The sequence below is a fragment of the Echinops telfairi genome, unplaced genomic scaffold (assembly GCF_000313985.2).
Source record: "Echinops telfairi isolate 266 unplaced genomic scaffold, ASM31398v2 ScPeMD7_7463;HRSCAF=8501, whole genome shotgun sequence".
Taxonomy (NCBI): Eukaryota; Metazoa; Chordata; class Mammalia; order Afrosoricida; family Tenrecidae; genus Echinops; species Echinops telfairi.
In genome coordinates, this window is record NW_022111363.1 from 3,898,647 (window position 1) to 3,915,521 (window position 16,875).

At 57.8% G+C, this 16,875-nt stretch overlaps 2 protein-coding genes across 2 annotated transcripts in view; both read left to right on the forward strand.

Annotated features, from left to right (window-relative positions):
• Window positions 1-10,630, forward strand: part of LOC123520903 (Down syndrome cell adhesion molecule-like protein 1) — a 315,239-nt gene extending 304,609 nt beyond the window's left edge. The window contains exons 5-7 of the mRNA XM_045283630.1: window positions 4,980-5,258; window positions 7,211-7,486; window positions 10,296-10,630. Coding sequence (XP_045139565.1) covers window positions 4,980-5,258; window positions 7,211-7,486; window positions 10,296-10,630 — 890 coding nt within the window. The remainder of the gene's footprint in view (window positions 1-4,979; window positions 5,259-7,210; window positions 7,487-10,295) is intronic.
• The window catches only part of LOC123520898 (Down syndrome cell adhesion molecule-like protein 1 homolog), a 37,885-nt gene continuing 31,512 nt past the window's right edge, over window positions 10,503-16,875 (forward strand). The window contains exons 1-2 of the mRNA XM_045283570.1: window positions 10,503-10,585; window positions 12,044-12,316. Coding sequence (XP_045139505.1) covers window positions 12,064-12,316 — 253 coding nt within the window. The 5' untranslated portion in view covers window positions 10,503-10,585; window positions 12,044-12,063. The remainder of the gene's footprint in view (window positions 10,586-12,043; window positions 12,317-16,875) is intronic.

The following is a 16,875-nucleotide window of genomic DNA, read 5'->3' on the forward strand; positions in this document are numbered from 1 at the left end:
TGAAGTGCTACCTAATATTCAAGAGATACAGCTCTTCCTCTCAAGTTGGCTGTTGAGAACCAACAAACACATAAAATAAGCCGAGGACAGAAGCAGGCCTCGGCTGGTGGCTTTCGCGGCTGCTGCTGGAATCGGTGCTGTGGGAGTTGAGCAAGCTGGTTCTCGAAGGCTTCTGTGCCAGCGGAGGCTTTCCCCTCAGTCTGCAACGAAGCAAGTCCAACCCCCACCACCCCCCACCCACCCCCGTCCCTCCCATGGACCCATTTGGAGGCTGGGCCAGGACAGCAAGCACCAGGAGTGCTCTCCTATGAGCCAGGCTTGCCCCGTGCCCCACGCCTGGCACACACTAGGTGCTAAGTAAATGTTTGTGGACTTTGCCAAAGGAAACCGTGGTCCCAGGGGGCCCGAGAGACACCCCGCCCCCCTGCCACCGCCCACGCACTGTGCAGCGCCATCTTTGTGCTTTCACTTTGGAATCCGCAGTCCAATTCCCTTCCAGATTAGAGCAGCTTGTTTGCATGGTGTTTTGCATCTCATTTGCATGTATCTCATACCAAGTGGAGAAGGCACTCAAATCCCTCCCCCCTCCCCACAGGCAGGCTCCTTTCTCCTCCTCCCGCATATATGGGGGGGGCCTTCACCCTAGAAATCCCCTCATGGACCCCCTGCCCTGGGATGGAGTGGGGTGGAGAGCCCACAGGAATCCTCAGGAAAGACACTGGGTAGGGGGGAGAGACCCTCTACTTCAGCCTCTTATTCCCACTGGGGGGAGAGGACAAGGAAGGGAGGGGGAGAGACTCCACAGAGAGACCCAGAGACAAAGCACAGACCAAGGGGAGAGAGAGAGAGATGGCGCTAGACAGCCGGCCAGCCAGACACGCAGAGATGCACGGGCCAGAGAGAGCACTGCTCAGGGAAGGAGCCAAAGGGAGGCACGGAGGGAAACAAAGCGCGGTGGGAAGGAGGAGGCGGCAGTGACAGGGTGAGAGAGATCTCAAGGCAGAAGGAGGGCGCTGGGGAGGGGTACCCGCAGAGTGACACAGCCCGGTGATGAGATGAGACAGGAGGATCTGCAAACTGCTCGTCTCGGCAGAAATGCACATGATATGAGAGCAGGGAATGCAAGGGGAGTGGGCTTCAGAGCCCCCCACCCACCGGCCTCCTCAGACTTGCTCCCCAGAGATGGTGGGCAGCAGGCTGGGCCTTGGTCACAGCCAAGATGGTTTATTCTAACGGCAGTGGCCAGTGAGCTCCCCGGGGGACTGGTGGCAGCCAGCCCGGCAGGCGCATCGTTCCCCGCTGGCCAGAAGCTCGGAGCCAGCCTCTGGAGTGCAGAGCTGGTGGGGGGGGTGGGGGGGGGTGGGCGCCTGGCAGAGAGAGGCTTTAGGTGGTTCCTGGTAGCAGAGAGGATCTCAGTCAAAAATACTTCCCAAGGGAGGACATTCTCAAGGCATGTTTGTGCCGGGAACGCCCTTCCCCTGAGGTCCAAAAGGTATTTGGAGGCTGGGGGGTGGAGGGGGTACATGGTGTGAGATTGATAGATGGATCCCTTTTAGCAACCATGCCCTGTCGATGGATGGCCACCTCCTGGGGACAGGACCCATACCTGCCTGTGGTCCCTTCAACCCAGCCCCTCCCATCAACTCGCTTCCGACCCACAGAGCCTCTGTGTAGGGTTCTGATGACGTGACTCTTTACAGGAGTGGACAGCCTCGTCTCTCTCCCTCTTGGTAGCCAGTGGGTTTGAACAGCCCTCACAGTTAGCAGCCCAGGGCTATAACCAGGGCTCCTTGGTGGCACTGAAGGCTTGCTGAAGGCAGGAAAGCTGAGCAGGAGGAGGAGGAGGAAGAGGGTTGGAAAAAGGCCCAAAGCCTGTCACCATCTTAGCCCCCTGCCCTCTGACCACTCATGGCCTCGGTTTTGCCATCCATAGGATGGGTTGCCATGAGCGTGGCATGAAGCAGCCAGAGGTGAAAAGCCTGTGCCCTCGTGACGGGCCCGACGCAATGGGATCCGTGCCTGGTGAAATGGGGACGTCCCGTGGTTTCATCCGGAGTCGTGCTGACTGGGAGCGAGCGCCCCAAGGGTCCACGTTCATTGTTCCACATTTTCCAAATCAGAGGAGGCAGTTGCAAGAATACCCAGGGCCCTCCAGAGGCAACATGATAATACCGCCCCGTGCTCGCTTTCGGGGGCTTCCCGGGCCCTCGCCCCATGTTGGCTTTCATGGGCACCCACCCCCTGTGCCTGCACAGCCCCTCAGCCACTCTGTGGGACAAGTCCAGAGTCCAGTGCCGGGGCTCTGTTCCCAGCAGGTCCCTCCCTTACAACCCTGTCCATCCCAGTACCCCCAGGAGCCCATCTGCCCATCCCTCCCACTCACCCCCAGCCCCACGAGGTTGCTGGCAACATCCTCTCCCCCACAGCTGCCGCTGGGTGCTCGCCGCAGCGTTTTACTTCTGCTCCGGAGTAATGAAAGAGGTTTCTTTCCCTCAGAATTTAATTTCACGCCTGAGACTCGGTGATTAATTCCCTCCCCCCCTCAGCCCCTTCCCACCCCCCCACCCTCCCCTCCACCACCCTGACAGCCCCTCCGCTTGTAAATTCTGCGGTGTGCCACAGAATTTGTGTATTTTGCATCAATTAAGTGTCACATTGAGTAATTCTTCCCTGGCACGGGTTTGTTTATCCCAACTATTCCCACAGGGCTGGGGGTGGGGGCGGCCGCAGAGCCTGGCAGGGAGGGAGGGTGCCCTGAATAGTAATTGCCCGCACATCTGCATAATCGATTTCACTGGGGGAAGTCACTCTGACATGCATTCTGCCATGGATGGCCGACAAACAGCATGCGTGCCTGGGCCTGGGAGGAAGCTCCTGGCCACCTTGCAGATCCGGAAACCAGAGCTCTGCCAGCTTGGAGGACTGACCCGAGGTCATCCCATTACCAGGGGCCCAGTCCAGATTTGCACCTGAGTGCATGTAAATGGTTAGGCCTCGGGCTGTCTGCCAGCCCACAAGAACCTGCCTGGAGACTTGGAAGAAAGGTGTGGCCATGTGCTTCCAGAAACCACAGCCTTGAGGACCCATGGGGCGCAGTCGTGCGCCGTAACACACAGCCCAGCGGCGCAGGAGTCGACTCCAGGCCTCCCTCCATGTGTGTGCTTCTGCTGGGTTTTTCCCTCTGCATCCCAAGCCCTGGGGCTCCTTCTGAACCCCCATAGGCATTTCTGGAAGAGCCACGGGGCTCTGGGAGGAAGCAGGGTGTCTTCTGGAAAGTCGTTGTCCCAGAAAGGAGGAATCCAAGCCCCTCCTCTGCCCACGGGAAATGAGCTGTGGAAAGAGGGGCGTTTTCGTTTGTCACGGAGGGCAGCAGCTCTCTCGTTCCCGTCAAGGAAAAGCCAGTGCTAGACGATTCAGACCATCCCATCTTGCACCTGGTCTGCTGAGGCAGGGCCAGGGGGCTCCTGATCTGTCCTCTGCATTGTGATCCTTGGCAGTCCACGGCCCCTTTCTGGTCCACGAGTCCCGGTGGCACCATGGTTACCTGCTTGGCAGTTCGATCCGCCCCCCCTCCACTACCTCCATGAAAGAAGGACCTAGTGATGGGCTCCCCTAAAGAAGACTCACTGCCATCGAGTCACGCTGACTCCTAGAGACCCCGTAGGGCATAGGAGCTGCCCCTGGGAGTTCCCCAGACTGCAACTCTTCACGGGAGTAGAAAGCCCCGTCTTCCTCCCAGAGCAGCAGCTGGTGGTTCCGAACTTCAGACCTTGTGGATCTCAGACCAATGCATAACCAACCACTGTGTCATAAAGATTATAACCAAGAAAGCCCCCGAAGGCAGTTCTCCCGTCACTTGGGATTGCTGTGAGTGGAGATCCCCTAGACTGCACTGAATAACAGTGGGCAGGTCCTACAACCTTGATTCATAGCCAGAAAAACCAGACCACTGGTTGATTTGGATCTTTCCTCCCTGAGTCAGTCTGGGTTCACTAGAGAAACAAATTCATAGACACGCACATGTGTGTAAGAGAGAACTTTATATCAAAGAGCAATTGTACATTAAGAAAACATCCCAGTCCAGTCCAGATCAAGTCTATAAGTCCGATATTAGCCCATATGCTGATACTAGTCCATAAGTTCCTTCTTCAGACTCATGCAACACATGCAATGATGCCGAATGCAGCAAGATCACGAGCCAGTGGGTGAAAAGTCTTGTGGATCCAGTGGTAGTGGAAACATCTCAGCATCGATGTGGGTCTCCAGGTGGTTCTTCCAGCTCCAGGGTTCTGGTTCCATCAGCATAGCTCTATCTGTCTTGTCAGCAGGGAGACAAAGAGTGTATCTGACCTCCAGTGAGCTATTTATCTCCATAGTGCCTCCAAATGAGGTCATCAAGCTGCGGCCTGATTGACAGGCTAAACGCCACCCCTTCACTCTTCATAATCTCAAGTTGACACCAGATTGCGTAACCACCACACTCCCTCTCGGGCATGTTTACAATAGCCATGACCCTGCTCTGTGCCAGATCCTGGGGTCCAGACCTGCCTCAGAGAGCACAGGGCTCCAGGGAGGCCCACAGGGCATGGCCATGAGGGACACTGGTCTCAGGGGCTGCCTTTGGAAAGGGGGTTGAGGTAGCTAAGGTGAGAGTGATGGACACACGGACAGAGGAAGAACGAGAAAGTGAGCGTGTGAAGCAGAGAGGGAGCATGCATGTGGGAAAGCCCCTTCCCAGCAAGCAAGTCACTTGAGCCAGTTGGTGTCACCTGATACCTGCTTTCCTCCTGGGCCCTGCTCCCAGTGCTTGGCCCCAGGGCTCAGACTAGTGCCAGGAGGGGGATCCGAACAGAGGACACAAAGCAAGTCGGCCTAGAAATATGGTTCTAGAGCTCCTCGGTGTCCTCAGGCAGTGGGCACCCATGCTCAGCCTTTTCTCCCCTCCCCACCTTGGGCTGCTGCCCCTCTCTGCCCTGCAGACCCTGCTGAGTCCCTCCCCACCATCCTGGACGGCTTCCACTCCCGGGAAGTGTGGGCCGGCCACACTGTGGAGCTGCCCTGCACCGCCTCGGGCTACCCTATCCCTGCCATCCGCTGGCTCAAGGATGGCCGGCCCCTCCCGGCCGATAGCCGCTGGACCAAGCGCATCACGGGGCTGACCATCAGTGACCTGCGGACCGAGGACAGTGGCACCTACATTTGTGAGGTCACCAACACCTTCGGCTCAGCAGAGGCCACCGGCACCCTCACGGTCATCGGTGAGTGGGGTGGGGATGCGAGGACGGTTCTTCGACTGTCCTGATGGCGAAGCCCCAGTGGCCGGGTCGCAGGGGGCAGGGCAGCAGCAGGACCCTCTGGCCGAGCCCAGCATGAATCCTGGTGGCTGGGGAAAGCAGTTGGGTGTGCTGGGGGAAACCGTGGCTTTGAAATCAGGTTTGCCTTTTGACTGCAGCCTTTTCAGATGGAAACAGTCCTGGGCCACATTGCCTCACCAGGTTCTCAGGGGCCTTGTCTATAAAATGGGAGACTGACCCAGCCTGCCCCCACCCCTCGAGATCTTGAGAATGGAGTCGGGTGACAAAGGAGCCCAGGGTGACAGTGCCGAGCTCCCACGAGGTCAGGGCCTCCCGGGCTGTGGCAGGATGGTACCAAAGGAGGCAGTGCTGGCGTGAATTTCTTTTACCACAGAGGATGTCTTGGGTCCCATCCCAGAGTTACATTGGGAAGGTTTAACAGGACATGAGGCCAGACCTTGTGTAAACAACCAAACAGGCCACACTAGGAGCTCCCCCTGACACCAGCTCTAATCCTTTCCTGTCCCTCCCTGTCCCAGAGCCCCAGGACCCCAGGAGCCTGAGCAGACACCTCTTCTCACCCCCCTCGCCCCACCCTCACCCCTCACACACACACCATGAGCCTCACAGGCAGGCAAAGAGGCTAACATCAACAGAAGAACCTGGATGAGGGGCACACACACCCTCCCCTGTCCCTTGCCATGTGACCCGGCCTCAGGTCGGGTTCTTCCAGTCCCTCCCTGCCCCCGTCACACACATACCCATCCTACCCCTGGCCCCTACAGGAGTGGCAGGGAGACAGCACAGAACCCTGGGACTGCTTCCTTGTGCACTGACATTTGCTGGGCCAATTTGAAATCTGCTCATTTGAAATGGCTCAGGGCGTGAGCAGGGAGAACCAAGCATGAACAGCAGTCTGCTTTGGCACTTCCTGACCCAGGCAGGCTTGAAGTCTTCCCCTTGCCTGTTGGTCACCTCTCAGGAACCCCAGACTTCTGCAAGCCAGAGCCCCGTGGAGAGCAGGAGAGGGGGCCCAGTTTGGGGCTACTAACTACCCAGCCAAGGATACTGGGTGGCATAGTGGGCGAGCAGTAGACTGCTACGAACAAGGTCGGCAGCTCAAATCCACCAGTGGCTCCATAGGAGAAAAGACAAAACTTCTGCTCCCATAAAGATGTATCCCCTGGGAGAACCAAAGGGGGAGCTCTAGCCTGTCTTGAGTAGCCATGAGTTGGCATTGACTCAGTGGTGTTGAGTGAGTTGAGTGGAGTTGAACAAGCCTGTCCCTGGCCACAGCAATCCTCTGAAGATGACGTCCCCGACCAGAGGGAGGGGCAGACAGACAGCAGAGCTGATGGAAAGGCATGTGCGTGGTGCCCAAGGTCAGAAGGGAGGTCTAGGAAAGGGATCCTAACCCAGCCATGGAGGGGCCTAACCCAGTCGCCTCATAGACATGTGACATTGAAGTTGAACATGGAAGCAGAATCCGTGCCTTTGGCTTGTGGTGCTGGTGAAGACTATTGAAAGCACCGTAGACAGGGTGGTGCTACAAAGGGTGGATGGGGATTATGCAATGGGGTCAACGAGCACTGGAGTCAAGAGGTACAGGTGTGCAGGAGGAGCCTGTCCTGTAGGGTCCCTGTGGGTAGATATACACTCCACCACAGTGAGTGTGTGTCTGTACTGATGTAGTTTCAGAGACCCTGAGGAGCAGCTCCACTCTCTCCGGTAGGGTCGCTATGAAGCAGAATTGATCCATGGGCAATGGGCTTGGCTGGGAGGGGTGGACGGTTATTCTACCCTGAGGCCCCTTCGTGACCAGGAGCCACCCCAACCACACTCCACCCACAGCCAGTCCTCCTCCTCTTTCTCTCCTCTTATTTCCCACCACTGTACCCCTGCTCGGCGTGGCCCAGACCCCCTTCATGTGACCCTGACACCAAAGAAGCTGAAGACCGGCATTGGCAGCACAGTCATCCTCTCCTGTGCCCTGACGGGCTCCCCGGAGTTCACCATCCGCTGGTACCGCAACACCGAGCCACTGCTGCCTGGCGACGCCATCTCCATCCGCGGGCTCAGCAACGAGACCCTGCTCATCACCGCGGCCCAGAAGAGCCATTCCGGGGCCTACCAGTGCTTCGCCACCCGCAAGGCCCAGACCGCCCAGGACTTCGCCATCATTGTGCTCGAGGGTGAGTGGGACAGCCAGCGCAGAGGGGGCCCAGCGCAGGGCCCAGCTGTCCCTCACTGGAGACCCCAGACTCCGCAAGCCCCAACCAGGAGGTGCCCTGCCCCAGCCCCATCCCACCGCCCTGCCACGGTGATCATGGTGAGAGCAGGTGGCATGGTGGGCTGCTAAGATGAGGTCTGCAGTTCAAACCCACCGGCCATCCATAGCAAGACAAGGAAGGCTGTCTACTCCCATAGTTATGGCCCCAGAAATGCACAGGGGCAGTTCTACTGTGCTCTACAGGGTTGCTATGAGTTGAAACCAACGCGATGGCAGTGGGTTTGGTTTGGGATCAGGCAGGGGCCCCAGGGCCCTGCGTGGGGCTCACGTGGCCAACTTGACAGTTGGGAAACAGGTTTCTGTCACTTGCTGAAAGAGCAGAGCTGGGATTTGATCTCCAGTCTCTTAGCCAGGAGAGTCGATGGCCTCCACCCCCTGAACTTACCAGCACTTCACTAGTAGAGGGGTCTTTGGGGCCCTGAAGGCTTTCTGTCTCCCAGAGACCCTGGAAGAGTATTGTCAAGGACCTGGACTTTGAATTCTGTCCCTGCCTGATCCTTCTGCACCGCAGGCTTTGTCCCACGTCGCAGGCTGGGGTTCCCACTGACTTCTCTCTTCCTTTCAAGCTGCCACCACCCAGGGCCCCGCACCTGGGACCTCTGTGTAGTTGCTCAGGTGGCTCACTGCCCCAGGCATCGGCCAACACGGGGAGGGAGGACTGAAAGTCCGCTCACAGGCCGCCTGCCACACCCGGTGGGAGCATGTAGGAGAGGGGCCTCAACCTCCTTGCACAGAGATGCCGTGGGGGCTGGCAGAGGGCTTTATCCCAAGTTTAGTGGCTCCCCCATGCCAGTTCCCTCCTTTGTTGCTATTTTTAAAAAAGAAAAGGGAAAAAAGGCAAGCCGAAAAGCCCATGACCCTCCTCCTTCCCTGTGTTTTCACTGTGGTAACAGAGACACCAACCAGTCAAGTCCTACAGCACCTAGGCCGGGCATGGTCTCCGCTGTCCTGGCCACAGGCCCTCACTCCTGGAGTGAGGGAATGAGGGGAGGGGGCCAGGCACCCTCTGAGCCTGAGCCCTGATTTCTCACCCTCCACAGACCACCTAACCGCAGCCCCTCCAGTCGTCCTGACAAATCTCTGGTCTATTCCCTCCAGGAAGCACAACAGTGGATCCTTCTCAGGGCACCTCCCCGCCCACACCCAGGGCATGGTCTCCCCGAGGAGGCCACCGGGGTGGCCACAGAGTTAGTCAGGACCGACTTTGTGGCAGTGGGTTGGGTTTGGGTGAGAGGACAGCAAAGATAGGGAAAAGGAGGCTGATCAGAGGTGGGCAGAGGGAAAGGAGGGCCAGCCAGAAAGGTGAAGTAGCGGGGGCAGAGGGGGTGGGAGGGTGTGCGGGCAGAGAGGAGAGGAGGGACCAAAGTCCAAGCGATTCCCCAGTGGGCACCCCCAGTCCTTGCCAGAGCCCAGCCAGCCGCTGGATTTTAGATAAGAGTCTCCCCAGAAATGAACGGGGTAGGGATTGGGAAGGCAGTGGGGGCTGGGGTCCACACCAGCCTTTGATCTGAAAAGTGGGTGTGGGGGTCACATGTAAAGAAAGCCACTTGCATTGGCCTCGCTCCTCCCTGCCTCTTGCTAACACGCTCCACAGCACCCACCAAATGCCTACTTCACCCCTGGCAACAAGCCTGTGTGGAACAGTGGGTAATAGTGGCACCCCCTGTTCTGCGTGAGGACGTTGGGGCACAGGGATTAACTGTCTTGTCCAGGGTGGCACGGTTAGCCAAGAAATAAAGCCTGGCCAGAGAGCTTTGCCCCACCTGCTATCCTACCGTGCCCAGCCCCTTTTGTGAGGGGCCCAAATCTGCTTCAGACTCACCGCGAGCCTGTGCACAGGGAGGGAAGCCCTGCCCGGCCCTGCCAGCCCCATCGTGGTGGCATTTGAACCCGCTGTGGCCGCCGCTATGTCGGCCCATCTCATCGGGGGTCTTCCTCTAGGCCCGGGTGGCTAGCAGGGCCATGGCACCAGCCCCTCCCCAGCTGGCTGATCTCATGGAGGGAAGGGGACTCAGGCTTGCCTAGGCTGGCCCACTCAGGTCATGGCCCCGCATGTAGTGAACCTCCCAGGACTGTTTCCTTCCTGCTAAAAGAAGGAGTCAGGGGCCAAACGAGGATCTGAGAGAACAAGTGCCGGCTGCACCTTGGGTGCCCGAGACACGGGTTCCTTCCGTTCCAGTCCATGCGTCCCACCCACAGCCACCACCCCTCTGTCATCGGGGTGGCTGTGGGGCTGAATAGGTTTCAGCAGAGTTCCCAGGCTAAGAGAGGCTAGGAAGAAAGGCCTGGTGACCTGCTTCCAAAGATCAGGCAGGGAAAACCCTTTGGATCTCCATGATCCGACGGTAACTGCTGACACAATGACATGATGAAGGTCTCAGGCACATTGACCCCTGTGACCTTCACAAAAGACCTCCTCCCCGCCCTTACCCAGGAGGAGAAGGAAAGGCTCAGAGAGGGTAAGTAGCTTGTCTGAAGACACGGAGCTCAGCAGTGGCGGGCCGAATTCGTGCCCTCGGGACTCCCCATGTGCAGCAGCGATTGGCGCCTCTCAGGGTTGTGTGCACTGCACAAGCGCTGATGGGCACGGAAGGCCCTCATTACCATGGCGCAGCTGCTGTCTGGCCTCCTCACCTGCACGGGAGCAGGGGTGGGGGGGGACAGTCCTCCATGGCACAGCCACACTGAACGGGGCTCCTTGCTCCCTGCAGACGGCACCCCCCGCATCGTCTCGTCCTTCAGCGAGAAGGTGGTCAATCCGGGGGAGCAGTTCTCACTGATGTGTGCGGCCAAGGGTGCCCCGCCCCCCACCGTCACCTGGGCCCTGGACGATGAGCCCATCTTGCGGGACAGCAGCCACCGCACGAACCAGTACACCATGTCGGATGGCACCACCATCAGCCACATGAACGTCACGGGCCCCCAGATCCGAGACGGGGGCGTGTACCGGTGCATGGCTCGGAACTCGGTGGGCAGTGCTGAGTATCAGGCGCGAATAAACGTAAGAGGTGCCTGTCTACATTTAAATATCAGAATAGGCTTTTGAGTTCCTCCGCCATCTCTGTGTGATCATTATTCTCGTATGCACCACCCTTGTGACTTCCGGGCTGGTTCTCCCGCCTCCTCGAGTCCCCACCCACTGTCCTTGGCCACGAGTCCCTCATCCACTCCGTGTGTCTGTCCGGTGTAGCTCACCCTCCCCCCCTCCCCGTTCCCCTTCCCAGCTGTCTCCCAGTTCTACCTGCCCTTCCACCCGCTCTGCCCCATTCCTCCCCATCAGACCCCCTGACCACCCACTACCATCCACCAGCCCCACCAGAGACTTGCAAGGACAAAGATGGGGCCATAGGCCCCCAGCTTGACCTTCCATACGGATGTCCCCCAAGGCTGAGCTCCCAGTATGCACCCACTGCAAGGGGCCAGGGCATCATCTCCTCCCAAGCCAGCCCCTCTCCCCACCCCACCCCACCCTCAGCCAACTAGAGGAGCAGTCTGAAGCTGGGGACAGGGGTGGGTGGTACCCCAAGGAAGGCAGCCTCCAGGGTGAGGGGAGACTCCTCCAGGTGTTTGCTTCCACACCTCGATTCTCCAGAGTCTCTCAGGCTAGGAGGACAGTCTCTGCCCTGCAGCCCAGTGGGGTCTGGCAGGTCCAGTGGTCCCTGACCAAAGGCTGAGGAGGAGCAGGAGAGCAGAGAGGAGAGACCTGGTCCTGGGGACTTGTCAACTCGGGAGCAGGAGAGAGAGGCCACCTTGCCCCTAGGAGTCCCAAGGCCACAGAGTCCCCTCATCTTCTGGGTGAGGAGCATAAAGCTAGGGGTTTCCTGCACCCCTCTAGCACCATAGCCTGGGCCCTCAGAACCCTAAGGGCTCCCCATTGTCTCCTGCCCAGCTGAGGACACACTTGCCGCCCCCACCTGCAAGAGCAGAACATCCTTTGCAGCTGTCCCTCAGTACCCCACGAGACCTGGGACCTGTGAGAAACCAGCAGCTCATCCGGTGAAGACCTTGGCCCTGCAAACATCCCCTGCAGCTCAGGTCCTTTTTGGTCCGGGCCAAAATGACTGAAATGCGGGGATCTCCGCATTTCCACTTGCAGGAGATCATCCGAACCTCCCCTGAAAGGAGCCCCCACCCCCGCCCCCTCCAGCCAATTCACAGGCACTTGTAGGTGTGGCTGAGGACTGGGCATGCAGTCCTGCCTCTCTGCTCAGGGGATGGTTCCTGCCTCCCACTGCAGCGCATCCGAGAGTGCATCCAGGGACCCCAACTCCAGCCTCCACCTTTAGCCTTCTACAAAAGGGCTTCCCCCAAACCCTTTCCCCATTGCATTTTCCCCCTTGGAAATCTCAGAGGCCAAGCAGCTGAGAACAGCACACAGGGTACTTGACCGTCCCTGGCTGACAGCACCTCCTGTCCCCTTCTCTCCCCACTTTCCCCCCTCTCACTGACTCCCGTCCAGGTCCCCCCAGCATCCGGGCAATGAGGAACATCACGGCAGTCGCCGGACGGGACACCCTTATCAACTGCAGGGTGATCGGCTACCCCTATTACTCCATCAAGTGGTACAAGGATGCCCTGCTGCTGCCTGACAACCACAGGCAGGTGGTCTTCGAGAATGGGACGCTCAAGCTGACCGACGTGCAGAAGGGCATGGACGAGGGCGAATACCTGTGCAGCGTCCTCATCCAGCCCCAGCTCTCCATCAGCCAGAGTGTCCACGTGGCCGTCAAAGGTAGCCCCACCACCACCACCATCGTGCCCCCTCCCCAGCCTGCCCCAGCACAGCAACAGGCAGTCCTGAGTGAGTGGGGGGCCAGGGAAGACAGGCCGGCCAGACAGCTGGAAGAAAGCGGACGAGTGAGAGAATGCGGTGACAGAGGCCAGCAGTCCCTCAAGATCCCAGGCCCCTCCGAAGGCCGAGGGACTAGACAGCACTAGCCCAGGGCTATGAGGAGTCAGTTATAGACAAAAAGACATGGGTCACCCAGAACAGGAGAGAGCCACCAAGAAGCAGGCTGGGAGGACCAGGAAAAGCAGGAGCAACAGGGGTGGGGGCAGCATGCTGCGGACACAGAGGTCAGGGCTCAGGCTGCTTCTACAGACAGAGGGCTCTCTTTGCCGGTGTGGCCTCTGAGTCCGTCTCTGGGGCAGGTCCATGTGGCTGGCAGCTTGCAGGGCCACTTGGCTCCACGTCATTCAGTAAGTGCCTGTAGATAAACTGGTGCGTGACTGTAACCAGCCAAACCAAAGTCTCTACCATCAAGTCGATTCCAACTTATAGCCCCCTACAGGGCAAGGTAGAACTGTGGGTTTCCTAGACTATAGCTCTTTATGGGAGTAGAAAGCCTCATCTTTCTCCTGAAGAGCAGCTGGTGGTTTTGAACTGCTGACCTTGGGCTTAGCAGCCCAACACATAACCCACTACATCACCAGGCTCCTGCATCACGGACTGCGCAGAGTCAACTAAATGGCCAGGACCCCTTGATTCTGGGCCTGTGCTATGAACCAGTTCTGGTCCAGGGTTTCAAACTTGCTCATTCCAGTTCAACTCCCTTCTAAGAATTTGCCTCAGACTCTAGAGCAGCGGTTCTCAACCTGTGGGTCAAGACCTCTTTGGGGGTCAAACGACCCTGTCACAGGGGTCACCTGATTCCTAATAGTAGCAAAATTACAGTGATGAAGTAGCAACGAAAATAATGTTATGGTTGGGGGGTCACCACAACATGAGGAACTGTATGAAAGGGCCACGGCATGAGGAAGGTTGAGAACCACTGCTCTAGAGTTTCAGGGAGCCCTAGTGGCATAGAGTTTATACATTGGGCTGCAATCCCCAAGGTCAGCAGTTCAAAAGTACGTGCCACTTCTTGGGAGAAAGAGGAACCTTACTAGTCCTGTAGAGTGACAGTCTGGGAAACCCACAGGGTCATTCTGCCCTGCCCTGTGGGGTCACTGTGAGTCAGGACTGACTCCCTGGCAGTGAGCACTAGAGTTGGGAAGGGGAGAGCACCTTCGGAAACATGGGATGGGAAGGTCAAAGCGTCTGTTCACAAAGTTTTGTGAAGCCTCTCACTTTTGTAAGAGGGGATCTCGCTAATATGTCTGTTCCCATTCAGTGATCTGGGGAGGAAAGGTGAGTTCTCTGCTGGGGCCGGGCCTGCACCGCTGGGTTCCAAGTTCTGTTAGGAAGTGCCGCACCTGAGTGAGGGAGGACCGCCTGGGGCTGGTGGGAAAGATGGGTCCTGCCGGCCCGAGAGAGGTGCCTGGGCCAGGGTGGCCGGGCTGTTGAAGAGCTCCATCCTTTTCTGAGCAGACACCAGGAGGCTGGCAAGGTGAGCTGCCCTGCGCAGGGGTCCTCCTGGGAACCAGGGCTCTGCGGGGGCAGAAGTCCTAGAGCCTGAGTCACAGCCTCCTCCCTGGCCTCTCGCACTGAACTGCGATCTTGCTCTGGCAGCGACTGGGTCATGGGGGTCCGGACACGGAGCCCTGGACTAGAGCTTCTGCCCGCTTCTTGTATTGACTCCCCGTAACTGCCCACCCTTTCACTGTCATTTATAGCATCTGTGCTGTTTTTATCCCCAACTTGTGGGGGGCACGGAGAGGTGACTCCAAACTGTCATGTGGAGTCAGAGTGTGCCCCAGGTCTGTCTCCCTAATGCCAGGATGAGCCAGGCTGGGGGAGGGAGTCTCAGCCTCAGGGAAAAGGAAGTACAGCCTTGAGGGCCACCTGAGAGGAAATGAGGACGGGAGACCAGAGTCTGGGCGAACCGTTAGCTCCTGTCACCTGGGGGGCTGCCCTCCAGTGCGCATCTGGGCCACCCTAGCCAGGGAGATGAGCACGGAGAAGCTGGAGACAGAGGGAGGGGCCACATTCAGGAAAGGAAGGAAGAAAGGGGAAGGGGCCCAGCCTGAGAAGGGACCCTGCTTTCTTCATTGGCTCACGGCTGGGAGCAGAACGAGGGAGGCCCCAAGGGCAGGGAGAGGGGCGCTGGGAGAAACAGAGGCTACTTGCTGCCTTTGGTCTGAGGCATGATGGACCTTCAGGTGGACATGTGGAGTAGATGGATGAGCAAACCAAAACCTTCCCCCCACACCCAGCCCCCCCCCACGCCAAAAAAAAAACCCACCAAGCACATTACTGCCCAAAGACGGATCCCACTGCAGTAGTCCTGCGTGTTAGAGTCAAACTTAGGGTTCCCAATGGCTGCGACCATTATGGAAACAGTCTGCCAGGATTTTCTTCCCCCGAGCACCTGGGTGGGTTCTGGCCACCCACTCACCTGTAGGCTAGCAGCCGGCCAAGAGCCAGTGCTTCACCTCCGGGACTGCCCTCTGCCCAAGTACAGGGACCCCCATGTCATATGATGAGACAAGGAGTGTACAGAAACTCAGCAAGGAGCCTGGTGATGTCTCACCTTGAGCCTAACACCCCAGAGAACTGTGGGTGCCTACAGCTATCTCAGGCCCGGGAAGGAGAAAGTGTTCACCACTCCCTGGACTGAACCCCACCCAGGCTGGAGGGCAGGATGGCCAGTGCCCAGCCCAGGAGCCAACAGGAACCTCAGCACCCCCAGGCCATATCCCCATCCTGAGACAGGGACGGCATCCTGGGCAAGCCAGCTTGCTGGTCATGGATAGAGAGCAGTGCGCGCTGGGCCCCCGGCAGTGCACCCGCGGGACCTCTGTATCCATTTCCCATTATGAGCAGTGGACCGAGAATTTACAGTGTAAACATCACATAGTAAAACATCTAACCTTTGCTCTGCTCCCTTCACCCACCCACACCAGCGAGCATTTGGCCGGGTTTGTTGGCTGAAAAAAATAATAAAATAAAATCGCAGGGCTCCAGCAAGCCTCAGAGTATAGAGAACATCCTGAGCGGCTGCTCATCAATTATTCAGCCCCATTCAGGGAACGCTCGGTCCTAATGAATTGAATCTGATGCAGTCTGTCTCAGCGACTCACTGGACGTGTTAGGATGGCCGAGCAACAGTGTCTCCCGGGCCAGGAAGAGGAAACGGGCAGTGAGGGGGGGCGGTGTGTGTGCATGCAAATGTGTGTGAGCCTACAGGGTAGAATCCATGTCCCAACTATGTGTGTGTCCCAGCACCTGCTTAGCTGTCATAAATCACCCAAATGAGGGATGATGTGTTCACAGGAGTGTATGTGTGCGCAGTGTGTGTGTACAGTGTGTGTGTGTACAGTGTATGTGTTCACAGGAGTGTATGTGTGTATAGGGTATGTGTATGTACAGTGTGTGTACAGCATACATGTTCACAGGAGTGTATGTGTGTACAGGGTATGTGTGTACAGGGTATGTGTGTACAGTGTGTGTACAGTGTAGGTGTTCACGGGAGTGCGTGTGTGTACAGGGTATGTGTACAGTGTGTGTACAGTGTATGTGTTCACAGGAGTTTGTGTGTACAGGGTATGTGTGTACAGTGTGTATACAGCATACATGTTCACAGAAGTGTATGTGTGTACAGTGTATGTGTGTACAGGGCATGTGTTCACGGGAGTGCATGTGTGTACAGGGTATGTGTGTACGTGTGTGTACAGTGTATGTGTTCACGGGAGTGCGTGTGTGTACAGTGTATGTGTTCATAGGAGTGCACGTGTGTACAGGGTATGTGTTCACGGGAGTGCATGTATATAAGGGGTTGGCATGTGTGTATGCATGCCCAACTGTGGACACACCCCTGCCTCTCATCCCAGGGCCTGAAGTGTTCAGAAAATCGGTCCTAGGAGGTGCATGAAAACCAAACCCACTGCCATCAGGTTGATCCCGACTCATAGTCACCCTTTGTGGGCTTTCTGAGACTCAGTCTTTGCCAGCAAAGCCTCATCCTTTTCTGCAAGGAGCAGTGATGGGCTTGAACTGCCAACCTTGGGGTTAACAGCCCAGCGCCTAGCCCTTCGATCATACCACCAGGCTCCTTAGAAGGGTGTAGTCACCTGTTTTCTTCCACCCAAGAGCCAGCATTTGTGTGAGGAGCCCTGGGGCCTGAGGCTGGCCTCTCCTCCAGCTCAGGTCCCTTGTCCCTGGTCCCTCCCGCCTCATTAGGATGCACTTTTGCAGAAGAACCCATCAGAGTTGATTAGGATCGCGCTGCTTGATTAGCTGACGTGCTGTTCCAAGAGCTTCCCAAGGAGGGGGGTGGACGAGGTGCCCCTGGGCATGGCAAGGAGGCCCCCACTCTGGTGGGAGGGGGTGGGTGACAGAATGGGCCCAGAGACAGCACTTCTGACTGCCACACCCCCTCCTGGCACAGTGCATCCCACCCTGAGGACCCC